This window comes from Cnephaeus nilssonii (genome assembly GCF_951640355.1).
Source record: "Cnephaeus nilssonii genome assembly, chromosome: X".
Lineage (NCBI taxonomy): Eukaryota > Metazoa > Chordata > Mammalia > Chiroptera > Vespertilionidae > Cnephaeus > Cnephaeus nilssonii.
The window spans coordinates 37,483,340-37,508,122 of record NC_137071.1 but is presented as its reverse complement, the minus strand read 5'-3'; the positions used below and the strand labels follow the sequence as shown (position 1 = coordinate 37,508,122).

General features: G+C 40.3%; 1 protein-coding gene across 5 annotated transcripts in view; it reads left to right on the top strand.

Annotated features, from left to right (window-relative positions):
• ARHGEF9 (Cdc42 guanine nucleotide exchange factor 9) overlaps nt 1-24,783 on the top strand; it is a 387,554-nt gene that overhangs the window by 189,682 nt on the left and 173,089 nt on the right. For all 5 annotated transcript variants that reach the window (XM_079764371.1, XM_079764370.1, XM_079764374.1 and 2 more), the window contains one exon: nt 10,960-11,139. In XM_079764371.1, coding sequence (XP_079620497.1) covers nt 10,960-11,139 — 180 coding nt within the window. The remainder of the gene's footprint in view (nt 1-10,959; nt 11,140-24,783) is intronic.

Sequence of the window (24,783 nt, the reverse complement as noted above, 5' to 3'; positions counted from 1 at the left end):
CAGGCAGACACTCTCTTACATAAGCCTGTCTGACCTACTTGAAGTTCTTTTGTTAAAAGCACAACCAGTTTTCCTGTAGATACAGACCTGATGCCAACCCTCCAGGGCCCTGAGGTTGTGTCTGATTTTGCTTCTCTTGCATCCTTTCTGGCAGCCTAGGTTTAGATGCAGCAACCTTCTCTCTGCGTCTCTAGTGACACAGTCTGAAGGGAAGCCAGCTCAGCCAGTTTCAATCACCAGGGGCCTCATCCAGTAGCTTCTCACTGAACACCCCTCATCCACTATTTACCATGTCTTTTGAGAAAGCAGGACTGTGATTTTGTGAGAACAACAGTATCCCACATCTGAACAGGAAACACTGCTGACAGGGACCAGAGGCACTTTTAAGTGCCTTGGCAAATGTCTTTTCTCTCATAGTGAGCCAACAGGCAGAGGGAAATCAGTAAGCCATTGAAAAACATCTACTTTCTGATTAAATACAGATTTCTTCTTTGGGCTGTATGGACTCCCTGGGAGACAATTAGATTCTCTTTGGAAATTTATACAAAGGCTTAAAGTCTTTGTGAGCCTGTGTCCTAGATGGGCATGCTCAGTAGACTTCAAAGTGGTTTAACTTGATTGAGACATATTTATTTCTTCTGTCTCTTCTCAGGATACAGGTCACAGTGCCCCTGACTAATTGCTGTTCCTGTTCTAACCACCAGATGGCCACATTTAAAGACAACTTAGAGAACCATTAGTTCCAACCTATCTTTTTCTCTGCTCTTCTCCCCACCTACAGCCCTCCTTCCCTTACAAGATTTTAACACGACATCTGTCAAATGGTTTAAAAAATGACTTTCCCTTTTCTGTCTGCCTTGCCCACCCACCCTCTGGCTGTGGTGTCGATGACTGCAGAACTATGTATGTGGGAGGCACGGAGGACAGATTCTTCATGTAGTTTTAGTCCCCTCCTCCTACTCTTCTATAAACCTAGAGAAGCACCACCCCCGCCCCTTCCCAGGAAACTTCAATCTGGCCTTCAAGTAACAGTCCAGGAAAAGTTAAGGCTCCCAGGGCTGGTTCCAGTGGAACCACAGGAAGAAATTCAAGAACCCAGGTCCAAGGCCCAAGATGGAGTCACCTAAGGAATTTGGCACTCTTTGAACCTCTGTCTCTCCTCTAGGCTTCTCCTGGCCATCTCTCAAAGTATGACAGCAACAAGAAATCCCAATGGGTACCTGAAACTTAGTACCCGAAGCAAGTCCAAGAAGAAGGCCATGATGCCCAAGGCAGGAACATTTTGGAGATAGGTCCCAAGCTGGCTCAAGAGACAGGTATAGGTTAGGGCAACCTCGAACTTGGGAACTTCTGACTCAATTCATGGAGAGAAAATTGCTAAGTCATTTTATGTTTTGTTTTAATAATAGTTTGTCTCTTAGAATATTGGAGGCTGACTTGGGAAGATTGAACATAGCTCTAGAAAATGGCTTCTAAATTGTTGCATAGAGAGATGCTACAAAAATTTCCATTAGGACCACTGAGGACCTCAGTGCTAAATGTCAGGGTGGGGGCAGGAGTGGGTATAAACAGAGCAGTTTCAGATAGCCTCTCAAGGCAGACTGGGAAAATCCTCCTGATAAACTATAATTCCTCAGCCTGCCTGGAACTTGACACAAGATGATGATGCCAGGAAACAGTTTCAGAGATTCTGATTTCTTCTGAATGGTCCAGTGCAGTAAGAAGAAATTCTTATACTTCAAACTCCAGCTGTAGCAATTTTAAGACACTTTCAGTATGATGTATAATTCATAATCATTTGGGCTACTTGTCAAAAATGCTGGGGTGATTTTTGAGCAGGAAATCTGTGGACCACACATTGAGAAACTTATGTAATGGCTCAGTGCCACCTGGGTGATGCCAAAAGATCCCAGAACAGCTTAACAGAAACTCCTATTTCCAAGATGTGGAAATGTAAGCTGATGTTGACCAACCTGGGAGCTGCTCTAATGTGTGGTCATGGTTGGTGGTCCAGAAATATGTCTTCTTTCTGGTCTATGCAATCCTTGGCTCACTTAGCTGTATTTTTCTCTAAAGGATTTGTTCCCTCAACAAGAACAAACTCTTAACTATATGAAATTTATGGCAACAGCTGGGTCTCACCTCAGAACTTCTTGGTCTACTATGTTGAGCTAGTGGCTGAAATTTTATACCAGAAGAGTCCATTGCTGAGGGACAGAATAAGCAAGCAATTTCCCTGATATGTCTGTTCACTGTTATAGCTGAGATTACCTTGTAACTTCCTTTGAAAGAGGTATAGAAGATGTGTCATCCTTTGTTATTAGCCTGTAATGAATGAGAAATGTATTGGATGCTTCCTACCTTATGACACTTGTCTAGGTTTCCCAACCTTTTAGGTCCTGGCAGGTGTTAGCTGGTTTGTGACCAAAGTCAGGTGACAATTTTAAATAAAAAATTAAAAACATATTGTCCTCCAGATCAGATGGTCTGTCCTGCTTTTGCTGGGCCTGATCTGCATATAGACTCACCTGTCACCTTTCCATGTCAAACCTGTCCAGCTTCATTTAATGTCTTTCAGGTGTGGCTGAACTCAATAGTAGATCTTTCATTTCATTAAAGTGAAAAATTGCTGGTAATGTGACACTGCAGGAAGCTGATGCCTAATAACTCCCAAATCACATGCCCAAACTAGGAAAAAGATTATGTCATGAAAAAGATGATTTTTGTGTACTTCCTTCCAGTATAGTCATAATCACCATCACTTGAATGCATTAATTATTCTGCTTAGAAATGAAATTATTTAGTTATGGGCCATAGTAACACCCAGATTTAAATTGAAACCAGCCTGGGAAAAGAAAGTCATAGGGAAAAGAAAAAGCAATTCTTGTGATTTTTACTTTTAATATTCGTAGTGCGGTTTGTCTTAGCTGGCATCTGTTCTCTTTTCCCTTATGACCATTGAGCACCTGTGCAACTCTTCCACAAAAACCAGCCCACCCCAAGAGTCATCTGGCCATAAAACCTACCAACAATAAATTGGCCCTTAGGCCACCTAGTACATGTTATGTAAACAATTTCCTTGGCCCCATAGACTATGCTGCAATCTTACAGGCATGTTAACTCTGTTGCTGTGATCTGCCTCACATCTTGCCTAGTTTTAAGACTCAGGTTGTAAAACTTTAGATTGATGTTAAAAACAATGCTGTGTTTTATGGATTAAGTGATGTTTTAGATCTACTGTTCACAAGTGTACATTCTGGTTGTTTGGACAATAACACTTTGGTTGCCAATTTAAATAACTCCCATTTGTCTTATTTTCTTCTTATCTAGATAGAAATTAGTGAAAGAGGCAAAAGGAGAGAGGATAAAGTGAGAGTCACCAGGGAAGAGATTAAGGATCAAGATCACATAGGTAGGAAGAGGCAGCCTAACTCTAGTGTCCCTACAGTTAACCATGGCTATGGGCATGCCTTTATCAGAGGTACAGAGGTAGGAATGCATCTGCTTTTGCAAGAGACTAAGTTTGGTCAGAGTGGAAGGTCCCTGCCATGTTCAAGACAAGAGTTGGATCCACAGCCAGGGCTAGATTAAGGATAGCTTTGAGAGATTGACAATAGGGAGTTATTGAAGCTTCTTGAGCCTGTATAGTGGTACCAGCAAAGAAGTTTTGAGAAATGCATAACTAAGGAGTAGCTTGAGGATGAGAGAGACCTGTGGGCAGCAGGAAGGTGGGAGGCAACTTAAGGGCCAAGCCTAGGATGGGGCATTGGAAATGAAGATAAAAGATCATATGAGAAGGGAGTGAGGGAGGGAAAGAGAGGTAGAAAAAGGAACAAAGCAGGCCCAGAGGAGTTACCAGAAACAGGAAAAATTAGAAGAAGGAAAATGGTGGCATATGATGAGTTTAACATATATTTTATTGGAGGTGATAGCAGGCCATGCAGTGAAATGTGGAGCAGGCAGTTAGAAATATGGGACTAGAGGTTCTGAGAGCAGATGTCATGAAAAAGATGATTTCTCTGAGGAGCTACATGGAGAAAACAAAGAGCCAAGGTCCCTGTTGACTTTTGAATGGAGCAGTCAAGGGCTAAAGTTGAAAACCCATTCCTCAGTTTCCCAGCCAGTCTAACTGGCCTGTGCTTTAATGTGTCACTAGCAATGCCTTAGTGGGACTCAGGAGGAGGCTAGTCAGCTCCAAGTTTTCATTTTCCTGAGCAGAGAACAGTAAAACCATCCTATGGAGCATGTAGGAGGGTGAAAAGAAATAAGCTTCTATAATGACATTTTTGTCTTTGCAAAGCTGAAGTATTAGCCTCAATAGAAAGCCAGAACTGGAACGTACCTGAGAGGTCATTTCTGTGGTTCACATCTGTAACTTTAATGATAAACTGATACTGGTAAAGAGACCTAAGATCATTCAGTGAGTTATTTGCAGAGTTTCTTCCAATAGCCAGTTTTTGTTGTATACCCTGGTAACTCCTAGTTGTTTTAACAGCCTGGGTCACAACTTTCCAGAAATGTTGTCCTTGAACACTTTGGGCAAGATAGAGTCTGTTTATAAGGCTGTATTAAAAAGACATCTGGTTTATTCATGGAAGAGCATAAAACCCCAGCCTATTTTGTATGTGCTTAAAGGTAATGAAGGAATGGATTTTGCCTTTGTCCATGCCTACCTGTTGATAGAGGGTACCTTCTGAGGAGATGGGGGCAGGCACCAACTGAAGAAAAACAGAGAGTCAAAACCCCCTCATGTCCCTCATTGTCTTTCTGTGAAACTTCTCATGGCAATTGGCACATTTGCTATTCTTCACAAAACAATATTTTTTTTCTTTTTTAACCTTTTCACCTTCTGCTGCTTGCCATTAAAACTCTCATATTTCTGGCAGCCACCCAAGCTAATTAAATAAGTATTTGGGGTTGGTATTGTTCAGCTGGAGGGCAAGAAGAAGAAGAGGAAGACAAGTGGTATGGCTCTGGAAAACTGGGTAGAGGCTGTCACCTCAGATTTTTTTTCTGAGTTAGCAAGGCCTGGCATTTGGAATGCTCCTTACATGACCCCAAATCCTTTATTTCAGACATACCAACCACTGAGAAAGGCATTATAGACAGGCAGGGAACCAAACTTATGGGGTGGCATGGGGATCACTATGAAGAATGAGGTATCAGGAAAGGCAAGGGTAAAGCCTAGATTAGTATGTCCATGAGTGGGGGTGGGGGTAATTGGGGGATAAGGACACATATGTAATACCTTAATCAATGAAGAAATTAAAAAATAAAAAAATAAAAGAAAGAATGTCCCTAACCAGCAGCACCTGGGAAGTGGTTTGAAATGCAATTCTCAAGCCCCACTTCATAACTATTAAATCAAGGACTCATGGGGCCTAGCAGTCTATATTAACAAGCCCTCAAGGTGGTTGAGAACAGTTGTAGGCCATTCACAGGTCTTCCTGGAAAGAAAAACCAGCTGGGAGCCCTCTGCCTTCTTGATAGGCAGTGTAGAGGATTTGCAAAAGTGAAGCTATAGGGTAAGTTCCACTAGAGATTCAAATCTGCTCCACCACCTACTTGGTGGGTGACTGTGAGCTACTTGGATAACCTCACAAGTTATCTTCAGCAAAAATTGGGGTGCTAATGCATACCTCAGACACAGTTAAAGATTGAGATCAGAAAAGAACTGGATATAAACCAGTTTGACCTGTTAACCAATGCCTGGCATGTTTTCAACAAATATGGTTCTCTCTCTCCCTTCTTCCCTTTCTTCCTCCCTGTTTTACTTATTTTCTCCCTTCTTCCTGTATTCTTTCCTTCCTCCTGAAAGGGCCCACTGGCCACTCCAAGTTAGCTGTAGATGCATGCCTTGTTGATCAGGAACCAGCCTTAGAGGTCAAATTCTGAATGCCTTCAGGGTATGGTGATCATATTTCCAGGTTAAAAGTCAGGGTTCATGGATCTGATAACATATGTATATCTTTTTAGAATCAATGGGATAGAATATTTGAAATGACCATTGTTTGGGAAAATCTAAATAAAAAGGAATAAGAGCTCATTCCTTCTTTATGAATTATATTATGACTCTTCTCCCTCCCCATCATTTTATTCATATCCAAAAGTATCTTTGGTGTGGCATTGCAGAATACTGTGTGTCCCACTCACTAGCAAGTCTGAGCAAGAACCAACTTATATTTGGTGCTGCACCTGAAATATCCTAGGGATTGGGAATTATTTTGTTAGAAGTCACAACAGCGCTGTCCCAAGGCTCAGAGCCATTTGGGTACCTTCCTGGAGTAACCCAGTTGTACCTCCAGGCTTTATGTTGGGCTTGTAGGCTGAAGGGGTTGGAACAGATGGGGAATTTGGGCTTTGGGTTGGGGGAGAGATATAAACTAGTTTAAAAAATAAAGCATTTAACCCCTGACTTAATTACCCCCAAATGGCCTTTTTTTTGGCTTTTCTCTCTTATATTTTGTACCATTTGATAATTTGATCAGCTCCTGCTGCTTGAAACTCTTGACCTTGGCTTTTGTGAGATTGTATTCCTTGGCATTCTAATTATGTGGTGACAGCTCTATTTAGTTTTGTTTCTCTGGATATTCTTCTTATCCTTACCTCCCATTGTTGTTGTTGCCCTAGGTTTCTGGCCTTCTTTCTAAGCATTTTCTTCCAGGGCAATCTTCCTTGGTTTCCACAATTTCTTCTGGGCCATGGACTCCTAAACCTGTATAGCTATTTCCTATAACCTCTCTTGATCTTGAAACCTACCTGCATATCTTGCTGGCCCCTACATTCAACATATTTAAGAGAATATTTGTCATCTTTCTCCCCCTCCTAAGCTAGCATTGTAGAGTAACTTACCCTCATGTTTTAATGATCATGTTTAGGATTGAACCCCCTCCCCCCCACACACACACCAAATCAATTTTGACCTCCTCATTTTCCTAAAGCTAGATTTAAGAACCTTCAGACAGACTCCAGCCCACCTTTTCAGCCATTCTTCCACTCCCCAACTGCCCTTCTCCAGCCCTTTTTAAACTTCACTACATTTGCCATCAAAGCTCACATAGTCCTCACCTCTGAGACTTTAATGTCATTCCTCTGCCTCAAATACCCTTCCTGTTCCCTTTTGTATCTTTTATAATCCTACTCATTTTTAAAGCCTATATTAAGTGCCTCTCAACACTTCTAGAGTCCAGTAAGCACATATGATCCTTCCTTCCTCTGAAATCTTGAACTAGACCAGCATATATAGGCTTTGTACTAGTCACTGGACATCCAGCACTCAGTTCACCCTGTCTATAATTCTGCCTGTGAGGCAGGTATTGTACTTTTTTGTATTCCAATTACATGCTAAACATTTATTTTGGTTTGTTTTTCTGGCTTCTTGTCTGTTCCTCATCTCCCTTTGTCACTGCTGCTTTCTAAAGTAGCAAAGCCCAGAAATTGAAGCCAGGTTTACCTGCCCTTAATGACTTCTGCATATTCCTTGAAGGGCATTCACTGATGGTACTCAAAGGGCCGTTGACATTAGTTAAGGACTATGGCTGAATCACAGTAATACAGCCCTATACCCAGTGGGAGCTCACTGATTGAGAATTGGATGATAAATGGATAAGCAGAGAAAATTGCTTATTTGTGGGGAAAAAAGTGTAGCCAGTTAAAAATCAATCCTGTACACACACACACACACACACACACACACAAAGAGATTTAAAACCAATTTCTAGCCCCAATTTAGTTTACTTTTAAAAGAACTCAGAGGATGCGGGGGTGGGGGGAAGCATCACCTTACTCCTGCTTATATTTGTGACTAGAGAGCACAGGTGCCCTATACACCTAGCATCTCTTTCTGGGTTAATCCTCCTCTCATGATATGAACACACATCTGTCAATTCTTTTCTTTTTTTAATATATTTTATTGATTTTTTACAGAGAGGAAGAAAGAGGGATAGAGAGCTAGAAACATCGATGAGAGAGAAACATCAATCAGCTGCCTCTTGCACACCCCCTACTGGGGATGTGCCCGCAACCAAGGTACATGCCCTTGACCGGAATCGAACCTGGGACCCTTGAGTCAGCAGGCCGACGCTCTCTCCACTGAGCCAAACCGGTTTCGGCCATCTGTCAATTCTAGATTCAATGTTTTACAGCTCATGAAATAAGTGAGGATATAGAATTATTCCCATTTAATAGGTGAATAAACTGAGACCCAGAGGAAGCATGATTTATAAGAGCAGAAACTCTAGAACTAGAGTGTGTCTGTATTTTAATTATGGCTTCAATACCTATTGACTGTGTAAATGTGAGCAAATTATTTAACCTCTCTGAGCTTTAGTTTTTTCATCTGTAAGATAGTAATAATATGAGTATCTCCTCAAAGTGTTGTTGCGAGTCTTAAGTGAGTTAAGGTGTATAAAGTGCTTAGAATAGAGCCTGACCTATTACTAGTAAGTACTTTATATCAGCTAATTTTATCATCATTATTATTATACCTTTAGCAAGAAGTAGAGCAAGGTCTTAAATCCGGGTGATTTTTTCTACCTCTTCTATATATGGTGTTATGTTGGGGCAAAATAGGTCCAGAAAGCTGGCCATCTGATGACCATAAGCAAGTCACATCTGCTATAGTATACCTGATTTACAAAATGAGGGCTGATGGGTAATGATCTTTAAAGTGCTGTATAGTTCTGACTATCATTGATTCCAAGTAGGTCTTGACAACAGGTTTGCCCATTGGTTTGTGGCCACTGGGTACTGGATTGGCTTGACCAGGGCATAACTGGGCTGTGTGACCTGAGGGCCCAGACAAGTCAACTGGACTAAATGGGTATAAGAGTGAGGCAACTGCTCCTGGGAAAAACCAAGCATGGAGTCCCTAATAAGAAAAGTCCACTGTAGAAAGAGCACAGACAGTGGAATCAACCAGATCTGGGTCTAGGGGTCCTCAAACAGCACCACAGATAGCATCCTGAGCAGGGTTTTGGTAACTGATGCTAATATATTCTTTTGACCCTTGGTAAAAAGCCAAGGATGTAGCTTTAAACCACAAACCTTCATGATGCTCTGAGTTGGTGTTATATATGCTTATAGAGACTTCTCTATAAGGATTTACTTTATTGAGGCCAGTGATCAGCAATTCTCCACTGAGACGAGAACAAGAAGAAATTGACTTCTAGTGTAGTTGGAAAAAAGCAAGTTCAACATAAAAGCAAGCTCATAGGTAGTAGCATCATTAAAGGTGGCTGTTCAACTCTCTTTGTTTGGGTTCTTTAAGAATAGGAGCCATCTGGTTTATGATATTATGGATGGAGTTCTATGAATTCAGTATAGCTACTTAGTAAACATTGGTAGTCCAGTATGATGGGTTATAAGACTCCATAATTTATTGCTTGTGTGATTAGCCAAAGGGCCAGGCCGCCTCTTTGAACCCGTTTCTTCATCTTTAAATATGGAAACAGCTCATTCAGGAAGGATCAAGTGATGCAGTAGATTTGAAAACACTTTGTAAACAGTAAATCATGAGGTACTTGAAAGGTGGTGCTATAAAAGGTCCTATTGGAAATCTCTTTTACATTCATGCTGAGGAGCTCCCCCATACCTTACCTTCTCTGGAAGGCACAATAGCTAGAAACTTGAGCAATGAAGGATGCACCAGGCAGGAGCTGACCAATAGTGTTATTTTCTGGCTGGTATGTTGGAAGGTAGACCTGTGTGACAGGATGTATGTTCCATATCCTGTCTCTGTTGTCTTTGAATTGTTTTGTCAAGAGCCATGTTGCCTTGGGAAATTAGTCCTTCCTCAAAGCAGACTGATGAAAAAGGTGACTGCTAGAGGAAATGTTCAGCTATTCATTGCTGGGGAGAGAGTATTTGAGTCCTTTGCCTGACAGGCCATATGTTCTCTATTCTGGAATCTGTTTCTGCAAATGCCAGGGAGACTCATGGCCCATGCTGGCAGGAACCAGTTAGGGAAAAAAGAGAACAAATAATACAGTGGTCAGGATGGTAGCCAGAAAGAGGCAGACTCTTTCCCTAACCCATCCTCATTATTGTGCTTAGATGAGTGTCGTGAACATGTTCATGTGTGTGTTCATGTGGCAAAGAGATAGATGTCTGCCTGATGCTGTGTGGAGCCCAGTCCTAATGACCACAAAGTTTAATGACCAGTGTTAGGGTCTGTTTACAACCCCAGCCTTGCTGGGTGACCCTAAGCTCACACCTTAACTTCCTCTGGCTCAGTTTTGCCATCTATCAAATGCAGAAATCAACCTACACCTCTCTATGTATATCATAGGGTGGTTGTACAAATCACTGAGTGAATCTGTGCCAAAGTTGAGTTTCTTTGGAGCAAGTCATCACAGAAAGCCATATTCTTTCACACCCATGACCTCTCTGATGGTATCATGTGTGGGTGGCAACCAGGAGGCTGCAGGACTGGGGCCCATTGTATGTGAGGAATGCCATGGTCTGTAACCTCTGGGGGTGGGATACAGTGGTGTTAAAAATGTACCACCAACTCTCAGTTGGTCAGTTACAATGAAGAGGAGGAAAGGGAGAGGAGTGCAGAGAATTTAGAGCAAATGTTCTCGAGCCTCATTTTAGCATTGATTTCAGCCACTCTACCCATTCCAGACTTTCAGCTTCCTTGAAGCTCCAAGGAGAGATGGACTGGTGCTTTCTTTCTTCACTGGGGGAGGAAAAAATGAGTAGGGATAAAAACATGAGGCCTATGTAGTCCATATTCACATTCTGGGTCATTCCACTCACTAGCTAATGTAGTTGACAGTATTGTTTGCCTTATAGTTTAGTGATGCTTGTACTTCCAGTGCCATCTCTCTTACCCCCAGTCTTCACCACTAGTATGTGACTTTTCCCATAAAGTAGTAGAGCTTTGTGGGTGGGGAAAGGGGACAAGTAAGATAGCCAGCTGTGTGGACTGAAAACATTCTCATTTTGTCTCCTAAGCTGATCACTGGAGATTCCATCGTTAGTGCTGAGGCAGTATGGGATCACGTCACCATGGCCAACCGGGAGTTGGCATTTAAAGCTGGCGACGTCATCAAAGTCTTGGATGCTTCCAACAAGGATTGGTGGTGGGGCCAGATCGACGATGAGGAGGGATGGTTTCCTGCCAGCTTTGTGAGGGTGAGTGTCAGCCTTCACTCTCCTCTCCTGTCTCCTTGGCTGCCTGCCCTTGGATTTCCCCTCACCAGCCCCTGTTCTATTGATCATGTATCTCATGGAGGCTCCTCTCACATTTTACATCTTTTTGTGGTCTCCTACCCAAGACCTAGGCTTCCTTTAATTTTTTTACTTTCTAATTTTGAAACTTTTTATTTTTTTCTTGTTTATTTTAACAATCCCCACCTACTGCCTCCTGCTGTGACTTTATACAAATCACTTCCCTTTTGGCCTTGATGTTTTTAAAGACCTTTTTAAACTATATTGCTGTGACATTTACTTTCTTACCTCTTATTTTCTGCTGTCTTTTTTTGTCCTTGTCTCCTCTTTTTCATTCTTTTTTTTATAATCTTTTTTTAAATTAAGGTATTATATGTGTACATATCTTACCATTGCCCCACCCCCACCCCACTCCTATATATGCCCTCACCCCCCAGAGTTTTGCGTCCATTGGTTATGCTTATATGCATGCATACAAGTCCTTCGGTTGATCTCTTATCTTTCCCACCTTTCCCTAACCTCCCTGCTGTAATTTGACAGACTGTTTGATGCTTTACTGCCTCTGGATCTATCTTTTTGTTCAACAGTTTTTAATGTTCTTTATTATCCACAAATGAGTGAGATCATGTGGTATTTTTCTTTCATTGACTGGCTTATTTCACTCAGCATAATGTTCTCCATTTCCATCCAAGTTGCTGCAAATGGTAAGAATTCCTTCTTTTTTATGGCAGCATAGTATTCAATTGTGTAGATGTACCATGGTTTTCTGATCCAGTCATCTGCGGATGGGCACCTAGGCTGTTTCCAGATCTTAGCTATTGTAAATTGTGCTGCTATGAACATAGGGGTGCATATATCCTTTCTGATTGGTGCTTCCAGTTTCTTAGGATATATTCCTAGGAGTGGGATTACGGGGTCAAATGGGAATTCCATTTTCAGTTTTTTGAGGAAACTCCATACTGTTCTCCACAGTGGCTGCACCAGTCTGCATTCCAACCAGCAGTGTACAAGGGTTCTTTTTCATCTGCATCCTCACCAACACTTGCATTTGTTGATTTGTTGATGATAGCCATTCTGACAGGTGTGAGATGGTACCGCATTGTCATTTTGATTTGCATCTCTCGGATAATTAGTGACATTGAGCATGTTTTCATGTGTCTCTTGGCCTTCCTTCTGTCTTCTTTTGAAAAGATTCTATTTAGGTCCGTTGCCCATTTTTTTTATTGGATCATTTATCTTCCTTTTATTAAGTTATATAAGCTGCCTATAGATGTTGGAGATTAAACCTTTATCAGTGATACCATTTGAAAATATGTTATCCCATACAGTGGGTTTTCTTGTTGTTTTGTTGATAGTTTCTTTTGCTGTAAAAAAGCTTTTTATTTTGATGTAGTCCCATTTGTTTATTTTCTCTTTAGCTTCCATTGCCCTAAGGGTAGTATCAGTGAAGAAGTTCTTTTGACATATATCTGAGATTTTGCTGCCTGTGGATTCCTCTAGTATTTTTATGGTTTCCCGTCTTACATTTAAGTCCTGTATCCATTTTGAGTTGATTTTTGTGTATGGTGTAAGTTGGTGATCTAGTTTATTTTTTTGCATGTATCTGTCCAATTCTCCCAACACCATTTATTGAAGAGACTGTCTTTATTCCATTGTATGTTCATGCCTCCTTTGTCAAATATTAATTGAGCATAGTGGTTTGGGTCAATATCTGGATTCTCTATTCTATTCCATTGATCTATATGTCTGTTCTTGCGCCAGTACCAGGCTGTTTTGAGAACAGTGGCTTCGTAATAAAGCATGAAATCTGGTTTTAAGATCCCTCCTACTTTATTCTTATTTCTCAGGATTGCTGTGTCTGTTCGGGGTCTTTTTTTATTCCAGATGAATTTTTGGAGAGTTCTTTATAGGTCTGTTAAATATGCCGTTGGTATTTTAATGGGGAGTGCATTGAATCTATAGATTGCTTTGGGTAGTATGGACATTTTAATGATGTTGATTCTACCAATCCATGAACATGGTATGTTCTTCCATCTGTTTACGTCTTCCTCTATCTCTTTTTCAGTGCCCTGTAGTTTTCCGCGTATAGGTCTTTTACCTCCTTAGTTAAGTTTATTCCTACGTATCTTAATTTTTTGGTGTGATGGTAAATGGGATTGCCTTTTTAGTCTCTCTTTCTGTAAGTTCACTCTTGGTGTATAGAAAGGCCGTAGATTTCTTGGCGTTAATTTTGTATCCCGCTACATTGCCGAATTCATTTATTAAGTCTATTAGTTTTTTGACGGAGTCTTTTGGATTTTTTATGTACAATATCATCTCATCTGCAAATAAAGACAGCTTTACTTCTTCTTTTCCAATTTGGATGCCTTTTATTTCTTCTTCTTGTCTAATTGCAGTGGCTAATACTTTCAGTACTATGTCAAACAGGAGTGGTGAGAGTGGGCATCCCTGTCTTGTTCCTGCTCTTAGGGGAAATGTTTTTAGTTTCTGTCCATTGAGTATGATGTTTGCTGTGGGTTTATCATATATAGCTTTTATTATGTTGAGGTATGAGCCTTCTATTCCCACCTTGTTCAGAGTTTTTATGAGGTAAGGGTGTTGGATTTTGTCAAATGCTTTTTCTGTATCAATTGATAAGACTATGTGATTTTTATCTCTCAATTTGTTTATGTGCTGTATCACATTTATTGATTTGTGGATATTGTACCATCCTTGCATCCCCGGGATAAATCCTATTTGGTCATGGTGTATGATCTTTCTGATGTACTGCTGGAGCCGATTTGCTAGAATTTTGTTGAGGATTTGGCATCTATGTTCATGAGGGATATTGGTCTGTAATTCTCTTTCATTGTGTTGTCTTTATCTGGTTTTGGTATTAGGGTGATGCTGGTTTCATAGAAGGAGATTGGAAGTGTTCCTTCCTCTTGAAGTTTTTGGAATAGTCTGAGGAGGATAGGTTTAGTTCTTCCTTGAATGTTTGGTAAAATTCTCCTGTGAAGGCATCGGGCCTTGGGCTTTTGTTTGCCGGAAGCTTTTTGATGACTGCTTCAATTTCTTCCATAGTTACTGGCCTATTGAGATGTTTAGATTCTTCCTGATTGAGTTTTGGAAGGTTATATTTTTCTAGGAATATGTCCATTTCCTCCAGGTTGTTCAGTTTGTTAGAATAGAGTTGTTCATAGTATTTTGTAACAATCCTTTGTATTTTGTCAGGGTCTGTTGTTAATTCACCTCTTTCATTTCTGATTTTGTTTATTTGGGTCCTCTCTCTTTGCTTCTTGGTGAGCCTGGCTAGAGGTTCATCAATCTTGTTTATTCCTTCAAAGAACCAGCTCTTGGTTTTGTTGATTTTTTGTATTGTTTCTTTGGTCTCTATGTCATTTATCTCTGCTCTGATCTTTATTATTTCCTTCCTTCTGCTTACACTGGGTTTTTCTTGCTGTTCTTTTTCTAACTCTTTGAGTTGTAGGGTTAGAAATTTATTATAATTGTTTCTTGTTTTTTTGCAGTAGGCTTGTAGAGCTATGAACTTCCCTCTCAAGACTGCTTTTGCTGTGTCCCATAGATTTTGGATTGTTGTGTTTTCATTGTCATTTGTTGCCATGATGTTTTTTATTTCTTTCTTGATCTCTCTGGTGACCCAGTCCTTGTTTAATAGCATGCTGTTTAGTCTCCATGTGTTTGATTTCTTTGGATTGTATTTATTGTAGTTGATTTCCAGTTTTATGCCACCGTGAAAATGACCCATGTGCACTTAGGAAGAATATATATTCTGTGGCTTTGGGGTGAAATGTTCTGAAGAATTCCATCTGGTCTAGTGAGTCATTTAGGATTGATGTTTCTTTGCTGATTTTTTGTTTAGAGGATTTGTCCAGTGGTGATAGTGGGGTATTAAAGTCTTCTGCTATGATTGTATTGCTATTAATCTCTCCCTTGATCTCCTCCAGGAGTTTTTTATGTATTTGGGTGCTCCTATATTGGGTGCGTATATGTTTACCAGAATTATTTCTTCTTGTTGGATTGCTCCCTTTAGTATTATGAAGTGGCCTTCCTTATCTCTTGTTATGGCATTTACTCTGAGGTCTATTTTGTCAGATATAAGTATTGCTACCCCAGCTTTTTTTTCATTTCCATTTGCCTGAAAGATATTTTTCCATCCCTTCACCTTCAATCTGTGTGAGTCTCTTGTTTTGAGGTGGGTCTCTTGTAGACAGCATATATATGGGTCCTTTTTTTTATCCATTCAGCCACTCGATGTCTTTTGATTGGAGCTTTTAGTCCATTTACATTTAAAGTTATTACTGAAAGGTATTTGTTTGTAGTCATCTCTATTTTTGTGTCTGTGTTCCTTCTTACCTGTTTATTTCTTCTTATTACAGTATTCCCTTTAGCATTTCTTGCATTGTTGGTTTGGTGGTGATAAACTCCCTGAGCCTTTTTTTGTCTTCGAAGCACCTGATTTCCCCTTCAATTTTGATTGATAGCCTTGCTGGATATAGTATTCTTGGATTCAGTCCTTTCCTTTGCAACACTTTGTATACCTCCTTCCATTCCATTCTAGCTTGTTGTTTTTCTGTTGAGTAATCATTTAACAATCTGATAGGTGTTCCTTTGTAGGTAACTCTCTGTCTCTCTCTTGATGCCTTTAAAATTCTCTCTTTGTCATTTATATTTGCCATTGAAATTATGATGTGTCTTGGTGTGGGTCTTTTGGGGTTGATCCTGCTTGCGACTGTCTGTACTTGTGTAACTTTTTTCTTTCCCATATCCGGGAAGTTTTCTGTCATTATTTCTTCAAATAGATTTTCTAATCCCTGCTGCTCTTCTTGTCCTTCTGGCAGCCCTATTGTACGCATGTTACTTCATTTCATGTTGTCCTGAAGCTCCCTTAGGCTTTCCTCCTGCTTTTTAATTTTTTTCTCCAATTGCTGTTCAGATTGAGCTTGTTTCTGTACCTGATCTTCTGACTCACTAATTCGGTCCTCTGCTTCTTCTAGTCTACTGTTGAAACTTGACCATATTTAAGAGGTAAGAGCTTGAATCAGATCTTTGGGAATTATGAGCTTTGATCTTGGCAATTCTTTCATGCCAGGGAATGTCATAATGAATGAGAAAATACACGTTAAAAAAAACACACAACAACTTTGTGACCACCAAAGTACCAATGCCATATAAGGATGTCTTATCATTATCCTTACCACAGGATCAAGTCCTGACCCAAACCAAAGATCAGAGTGGTTTCGGCTTTTGGATGATGAAGGGCCTTGAGATTAGAATGACAGCTGTGTGGCATGAAGGAAGGGGCAGGGTATTTGGAATCAGACAACTTAGAGGCAGTCTCAGTTTTATTACCTTCTAGCTCTATGGCTTTTGGTAAGACTTTTCACCTCTCTGAGACCCAATTTTCTCATCTGAACAATAGGAATAACGGACTTTTTACAAGGATTAAATAAAACCACATATGTGAGTAAAGTGTTTAGCAGTGCTTGGTATATAGTGGGTACTTGACAAATGCTAACTTGCTTAATTATCATCTTTATCCTCATCCTCATCACTACCAACCCCTTATTAGATCCAAAAAGATCTAAATATCAAGGCTGGCCATATTTGTTGGAAGAAGTCTCCTTCCTTGGAGGGTGCAAACCCAGGAAGCACTATTAACTGGTTGGAACGACTTAGGTGAGGGCACTGGTCAGAAGCAGAGAAGTGGACAAAGTGACCTCTTATCTCCTCTGTCCTGAGAATGTCCTAATTAAATATCCAATCTTTTTTATCTATGTATGTGGCATCTTTCACCAGTGTCTTCAAATGCCATCTGTTTCCCAGCTCAGCTTTTCTCATTGATGAATTGGTCCCAGGGGTAGTAAAAAAGAGCACATCAATAACCATGGGCCTTTGTAACTAACATGAGGCCCTGTACACAAACAGCTTGTGTGTCTTAGAATGACAGTTCCCCCTCTTTCAAAGAAGGATTAAACTGCACCTTGTGACAATGTCACCCAAATCCAAATGTATTTCACTTTTAGTGAAATGTTATTTTTATAATAAGCAGTACATCAAGGGGCGGGACAAAATGATTGAGAAAGGAAGAATGGCTTTGGGAGGCAAATGATGGAGCCAGGCTTTAAAATATAAACGAGCTGGCATTGATGCTCCTACATCCAAGGGCAGGAGGAGAGTTCCTCTGAGCACAGTTTAAGCAGCCACTTGGGTAGGCTGATGCTAATGCTTAAGAACACCACTGGCTGGCCCAGGAATACATAATATAGAGTCTAGTCTATTGGTTCTCAGTTGCCCAACGAAATTATTCCCTTGAGTAGTTTAAAAAACAAACAAACACTAAAACCCAGGTTCCAGGCGGGTCAAGTCAGAATCTTTGATATTGAGAACAATTGTTCTAGACAAGCACAGACCAGTAGAAATATATTGTGAGACACAAATGCAAACCACACATATAATTAAAAATTTTCTACTAGCCACACTAAAAAAAAGTTTTAAAAAAGGTAAAAGTGAAATTAATTTTAGTACATTTTATTTAATCCAATCTATTCAAAATAGTATCATATAATGTCCATAATAATAAAAGCATAATATGCAAATCGACTGAATGGCCGAACAGCGGATTGACTGTCTGGATGTCCTTCCGGACAACCTTCCGGATGAAGCCGGGGCTGTGACAGCCAAGGCAGCTGGGGCTGCAAAGGCCTATTCTTGCACGAATTTCATGCATAGGGCCTCTAGTCTTACCTAATAATAGACAAACAAGTAAATTGACCATACCTCCACTACGACCACAGCCAATCAGAGTGAGAATGCAAATTAACCCAACAAAGATGGCGGGTTATTTTGCATATGCAGTCACGGAGCAGCTGGGAGGGGTGGGAAGCCTGCTATGAGGGGGAGGAGGGTGGCAGAGGGAGCTACAGGAGCGGTGCTCCAGACAGAAGCGAGGACTTGCCAGCTCCTGGGTGGCCGGGGAGTGGGGTCGTGCTGGCTCCCGGGCGGCTGGGAGTGAAGCCAGGGGAAGGAAGGCCTATTCTTGCACAAATATCGTGCAATGGGCCTCTAGTATAATATAATACACTATCACTACAAAATTTTTAATTACATATTTTACTAAGTCTTTGAAATCTGGTGAGTATCCCATATTTACAGCACATCTCAATTCACACTAGTCACATTTCAGGTGTTTGTTAGCCATATGTGACTAATTGCTATTGCATGAGATAGCATAAAATAGCACAATAATAGATCAGGATTGTTAATGGCAGAGCCTAAATAATAACTTAGAGCTTTAATGCTGTCTACTATACAAGTGATTATTCTGTGAGAAACTAAGCATTCCCTGTTGCCTCAGATAGCATTCAGAATGAGAATTTGATTGTTATATAACTTTTTTGTTTGTTTTAGTAATACTCTAATGGTCTTCAGATTGCTAAAGAGAAGTATCATGCAACTTAGGAGCCAGCTGTTAATGGTATTGCCAGTAAAAGGAAATGGGGTAGGCTGTTGTTGGCATGAATGATGTGAATATTGGCTCCTAGGTAGACCTTTCAGTTCTCATGAATGAGTGTTTATGTGTAGGTTTACATTTCTAGTAACATTGTGTGATAATCAAGGGATTAAATTATGGAGGTTATGGAAGCTCTTTTCTAGTAGATATTTTAAAATAAATTTGCTGTCTTCATTCCTCTACATAAGTAATTTTCAACCTTTTTCATCTCATGGCAACACAAACTAATCACTAACATTTTGTGGTACACCAAAATATGTTATATTTTTTGCCAGTCTGACAAAAATAGGTATAATTTTGATTCATTCACACTGGATAGCTATTGTTGTGTTGGCTGTTGTCATTTTTTAATTTGACAATTTAAGAGAAAAGATGTCAGCTCCCCAGACTAAATAGTCAGGTATTGCTTGTTTTAAAAATTATTGCAGCACATCAGTGTGCTTGCCATGGCCCACTGGTTGAGAATTGCTGCTCTACATTGATTTTTAGTTGAGGGTAGAATGGTATTGTAGAAACACTGCTAACTGTATTCCACATATTTGGTATATGATCATGGGCTTTTATTTTTTTCCTTCATTTCTAAAACATTCTCTAAATGTATTCAAGTTCTGACATATCTAGGTAGGACATAGAGATAAATCACACTGATCTATTGATTCTTTTCATTAGTGATGTAATTGGTAGGCAGATGGGCCATTTTCTGGGATGCTAGACCTCCATGTTATAGAATAGTTACTTGGTTTATCCAGGCTGACCCTGAGCTAAGATTCAGTAACACCTGGAGAACATCAGTACTAGGTTATTTGGCATGTGACATAAAAGCATACAGCAAAGAAAAGACTTTTGCCTAACTCCATACCAACTGGACCCCTTTGTAGATCATTGGACAAAATTTGTAAATAATTTAGCAAGGCACCTTCATTCCTTAAATGGAAGTCTCATTGCTGTATGAACATCCCAGTATTAGAACAGTAATCAAGGGTGCTTTGTGAGGTACTGTCCAAGTTAGCCCTAACTGATATTAATCAGATTAATCACAATGTAGAGTTTGAGATTCTTGTCTCAGTTCTGTTATTAGTTGTGCAGCTTGAGCAGCTTCCTGTACATATTTGAAGCTTAGTTTTTCTCCTTGCAAAATGTGGATAATTGAGTCTTGTGAAAATCCTTTGTAACCTGTGATATGCTGGATACCTGTAGATAGGGAGTGTGATACCATTTTGGCTATTGTACAAGAAATTGCTGGGTACATGTTTCTTCTACTCAGTCAAATATTTGCCTTCTCAGTTGTTCAGAATTTCATTTTGCATGTGTATAACGTGTATGTGTGTGTGTTCTCCCTTTTGTACTGGGGACAACATGTCTTTACCAGAGCCATGCAGGGGATGATGTACCTTCCTAGAAGTTGGTCAGGTTAAGTAAATTACAGCTTACTGAATATCAGTTTCCTTATCTAGCTATTGACATCTTCAGCTGCTTTCCTGGTCTGGTCTCCCTCACTGGAAGCTGAGAGCAGACTGTTGGGATATTATTGTGTCTCCAAATGGTAAATCTCAACCTTGTGGAGGGGCATCCTTTTGAATGATAGGCCCTAACTCCAAATTATACAGGCATTTTTACTTTGTCAACATGTAAAAATGAACTTTTGTTCTGACTCTGGTCTATTGCCTGCAGAGGGATTGCTGTTTACTTTGAGACAAGCTGTGTACAGGACACATGACATCCAGTTATTGGTAGGCAAGGCCTGCATGACAAGGCATGGGTTCGGTCAGAAATTTAAGAGCCTGCTCAGGTTGCATCAGCATATATATTCTTTGTTTCTTCAAATTTTAGATTTCTCTGGTTTTAGGCCTGCCTGGAGGCAGGGGGATGAAAGGATGAGCTAATCAAATCATTACCATAATTTTTTTTTGCAATTGAACAGATCAGATGTCACAGAAAATAAACCTTTCCTGTTTATAAGGAAGCCCACTGTTCTAAAGTGTTACTTGGATATTAATTACATAGCATCTCTTCTTGGCTGCTCTTGGGGAACACTTTTCACCTGTGTGAAACCTTAGACTCACAGTAGATTTAGAGTTGGAAGGACCCATTTTGGCCAGGAACGACTGAATTAGATGTTTATAGGTAATGAGAGTAAATCAGTCTGAGAGTGGGGTAAATGGGGGCCTATGTCTAACTGGGAAATCTATGCCCCATTTAAAGGGAGCAAAAGACTTGGATGGTTCTCATCAGTGGGATCAGGTATAGGAAGGAGGGAAGTCCAGTGTGTTGAGATATTCCAGTATTTTCAAGAAAAGCCAGGAATTTAATTTTATGTAAAAATACCCATATTTTTAAGTATTGACAAGTAATTCACATTTAAAAAAAAAGAAATACTGTGAGGGACTACTACAACACATCTTTAGGGCTAAATTGTCCCCCTGGGTCCCAGTTGGGGACCAGTGATCAGCCTGACTTTCTCAATGTATAAATACTGAGGAAACAAACATAGGCCCAAAGAATGGAAGTGACTTAATTATCTTATAGGAATTAGTTTAAAAGATAGGATTTGTACCCAGGCCCATCAATATTACTTAAGAGAGCTGATTTAAAGTCTTTGTCTAGTAAGTACAATGTCTGGACTTCTGTTATGGTTTCTGTCAGTTGTGTGTGTTTTTTCCTGTGAATGGGTCATAATTTTCTGTTTTTTTTGTATGCCTTGTAATTATTTTTGAGAACTGGGTATTTTGAATATAGTGTGGTAACTCTGGATATCAGATTCTCTCTCCTTCCAGGGTATGCTGTTGTTGGTAGTTGAGGGCTGCAGTTGTCCATTTATTTAGCAACTTTTCCAAACTATTTTTTGAAAAGACTGTATTCCTTGTCATCTGTGAACACTGAAGTCTCATTGTCCAGCTAATGACCTAACAAATATTTCTTTAAATACCTAGAACCAAGAAGAGAAAAAAACAAACAAACAAAAAACTACTCTTGTAGTCTTTGATGGCTCTGAGCTGGGGCACTGCTTCAACACTACTCCAGGTTACCCACAACTCTGCCTCAGCCATCTCCTACTCTCCTGCTTGTATATAACCCAGAGATCCTCCAGAAGTGCAAACCTACACTCTATACTCCCTTCATGCTTTTTCTGATTATGCATCTGGTTCAGGGCATGTGTGTAGCACTTTAACTTCCTCAGCATGCACGGTAGTCTTTCTGAGTTATTATTTCAAGAAATTTCTTCCTCAGTCTCTTCCCTCCTGTGATATTGGATCTGTTTGCTGCTTTCCCCTTCTGCCATCCTCTATCTTGTGTGGGTATGGGAAGTATATGTCTTTGAATCTTTCAACAGTGGAAGTAACAGCCTCAAAATCCACTTGAGCCCAAGGAGGTAGGGATACAAAACAAAAGTCAGCCTCTGTGCTTGTCCCTCAATGCCAAATAGGTCAAAACACATAGCCACAGTATTTTAAGAACAAGGTCATTAGCCCACTGGCACCAGCAAGCTGCATGAAGTATATAGGCCACCCTTGTCTCAGCTGCTGGGGAATAGGGAATGGTTGACAAATTAGGGAAAATGCCTCAACATTCTCTTAGCAAATTTTAGCCTCAGTTTTCTGCATCAAGTTGCTGTAAGGTTTGGATTATAGTACAGAATTCTGAAAAAGTTGGTCCTGTCAGTCATGTCAGCTAAGGGTTATTTCAGTGGAGGGACTGATTCTTTGTGCATCCTAATTAGTGATGTTACCCACTCCTGAATCTTAATCCTGTGCTTTCTGTGCTATAGAATAATCAGGAAAGGGTATGCTTGGGCTGCTAACAAGACTGTTAACACTTGAAAATGTACCTCCAATTCCAAGATAATGGCAATAGCATTTTGCTTTCTTGGGATGAGTTCAGATATGCCAGCCCTTGTTTATCCACCAAAACTTCAAGTAGACATAGGCCTCTAGCTTTAACCATTTATGTAGAAGGTCTTGTTTGTGGCCCTGGAGGTGACTCATTGCAGTATCTGTGAGTTGAGGCTAACATTAGCAGGGAGAGCCTTTTTCCATGGATTACAAAGATTTTTTTTCCCTCCATACCAGAATTTCAAATGGCATTAGCACTCATTTAAATTTGCATGATGCATTTTAATGGTTTCTGACTGTGCACATGCTTTGGGTGATATTATTGAGTACTTTTTTTGGCTAATTGTAGGAGATTTACCTGACCAAGGTGATGTCCTCCGTATTCAAGAAGGTGACCCTATAGGTCTCTCTCAGAATCCCCAAACTGATAGCAATGTTGAGGGTAATATAATTTATACCCCACGCTCTAGACAGGGCTGTACCTAATCACCCTGGATTTCTGAGAATCTGGCATCTATCAGAAAAGTCTAAACTTCTTTGTTAGTAAAGCTGCTGGCCCTTAGGCTGTAGTCTAAGCAAATTTCTTAAAACATTTTGCTTTTTTGCACTAGGAATATGGTATTTATGAACTGGTACCAGTAGAAGACACTCTGAATTGTTCTCTTGGTGGTGTAGTTCTCTTGGTGGTAGAGCTTTTCTTCCAAGGCCCTGCTATTAATCCATAGCATGAATCAAATGTCTTGGTTGGCTTTCTGAGTTGAAGACTATAATCTGGGTCCTGGGGCCTATTTTTTCTTAGTATAGCCAATCCCTGGATTCATTTAGGGATCATCTTAGGCTTCCCTAGTATCATGTCTACATTGCTTTGGTGGTCTTGATGACTTGAAAAGAGGAAGAGTGTTTGGAGATGAGGTCTGTTTCGGAGGCTTTTTGGGAAGTATAACATTTTGGAAAATCATGATAATTGTATATATTCTTTTCTTTTTCCACCAGTATGGATATTATTATGAGTCAGAGTGCACCTCTTAACATTTTTCTTCTCAGGGCTTCTTATTACTAGTGCTATTAATATCTCCTTGCCAGTATATACTAAATCCTAAACAAACACAACTGTCCAGCACTTAGCAGCAGCTATCTCCTTGAGCTAGGTAGAAAGGGCTGAGAGTATCTGGCATCTTGAGAGTCTTCCTCATAGGTATCTTGTTCTGCTTGTTAGGGGTTCACCATAGAAACCATACTCAGAATCTTTTGGATCTCCCTTTTGGTGTCCAGAAGTGAGTCACATCTGAAGAACCTTGATTTGTGATGTCTTGGAATTGAATGAGAGAATTGGCAATTCCTGCTTTAGCTCTGTTTCCAGAATGGACTTGATATATCAAGTAAACACAGTGTAGTCATTTCTGGAGGACATGAAGGCTGGTTACCTATCTCTAGGGCATGAGACACAGGGCAAAGGATCTGAGGGCTCAGGCCTCATATGCACTATTCCCATTAGAGATCCAGCCAGTGAGGGAGTCTTAACACCTCCTGGTCTAATTACATATAGGAACCTTTGTCTTTCAGAAACATTTTCTTTACTACAAGAGGATAAAGGTAAAGAAAACGTAGGCCAGGGCCTTAAGAAAGAAACCAGATCCCACCAATAGGGATGTTATTCCCTGAGCACAGTGGGCTGCACTGATCGGTTGATCATGCCAGTCCTTAGGGAACCTAATTATCCTCCTCTTTCCTTGATTAGTATTAGAATTCAGATCCAGTGAGATCTTAGTCACAAGCTGACTTTTGCTGAGTCTTTTGCAGTAGAGGAGCCAAGGGGTAGGTGGATCATGCTAAGAGGGCAGGCGAGGCACATAAATAGGGAGCTTTGGGCAGAAATTATTCTAGCCTTTTGAGGTCGAGTGATACTTCTAGGGTTCACCCGAGAACAGTGTATTGGAAATGTGCCATGTAGGCATATCAAAGATCAGTTTGTGTGTTTTGAGCAGGTGGCATTCTCTGTAGAGGAATAGGGAATTATGGATCATCTGGGGATGGAGAAATGAAACATCTGTCATATTATCAGGCAGGAAGAGCATCGTGAATGTAGCAGGAACATTGATCTAGATGGTCAGAGATTTGAAGGGCCAACTCTGCTGCTGATTATCTGGGGAATGTCAAGCAGGGACTCTTCCTTTTCTGAGCTTCATTATCTTGGCTGAGAGTCCAAAGGGTTGGGCCAGGCTGTTTTTAAAGGCCCTATCTGCACCAGTCTTAAGTTCTTCCATG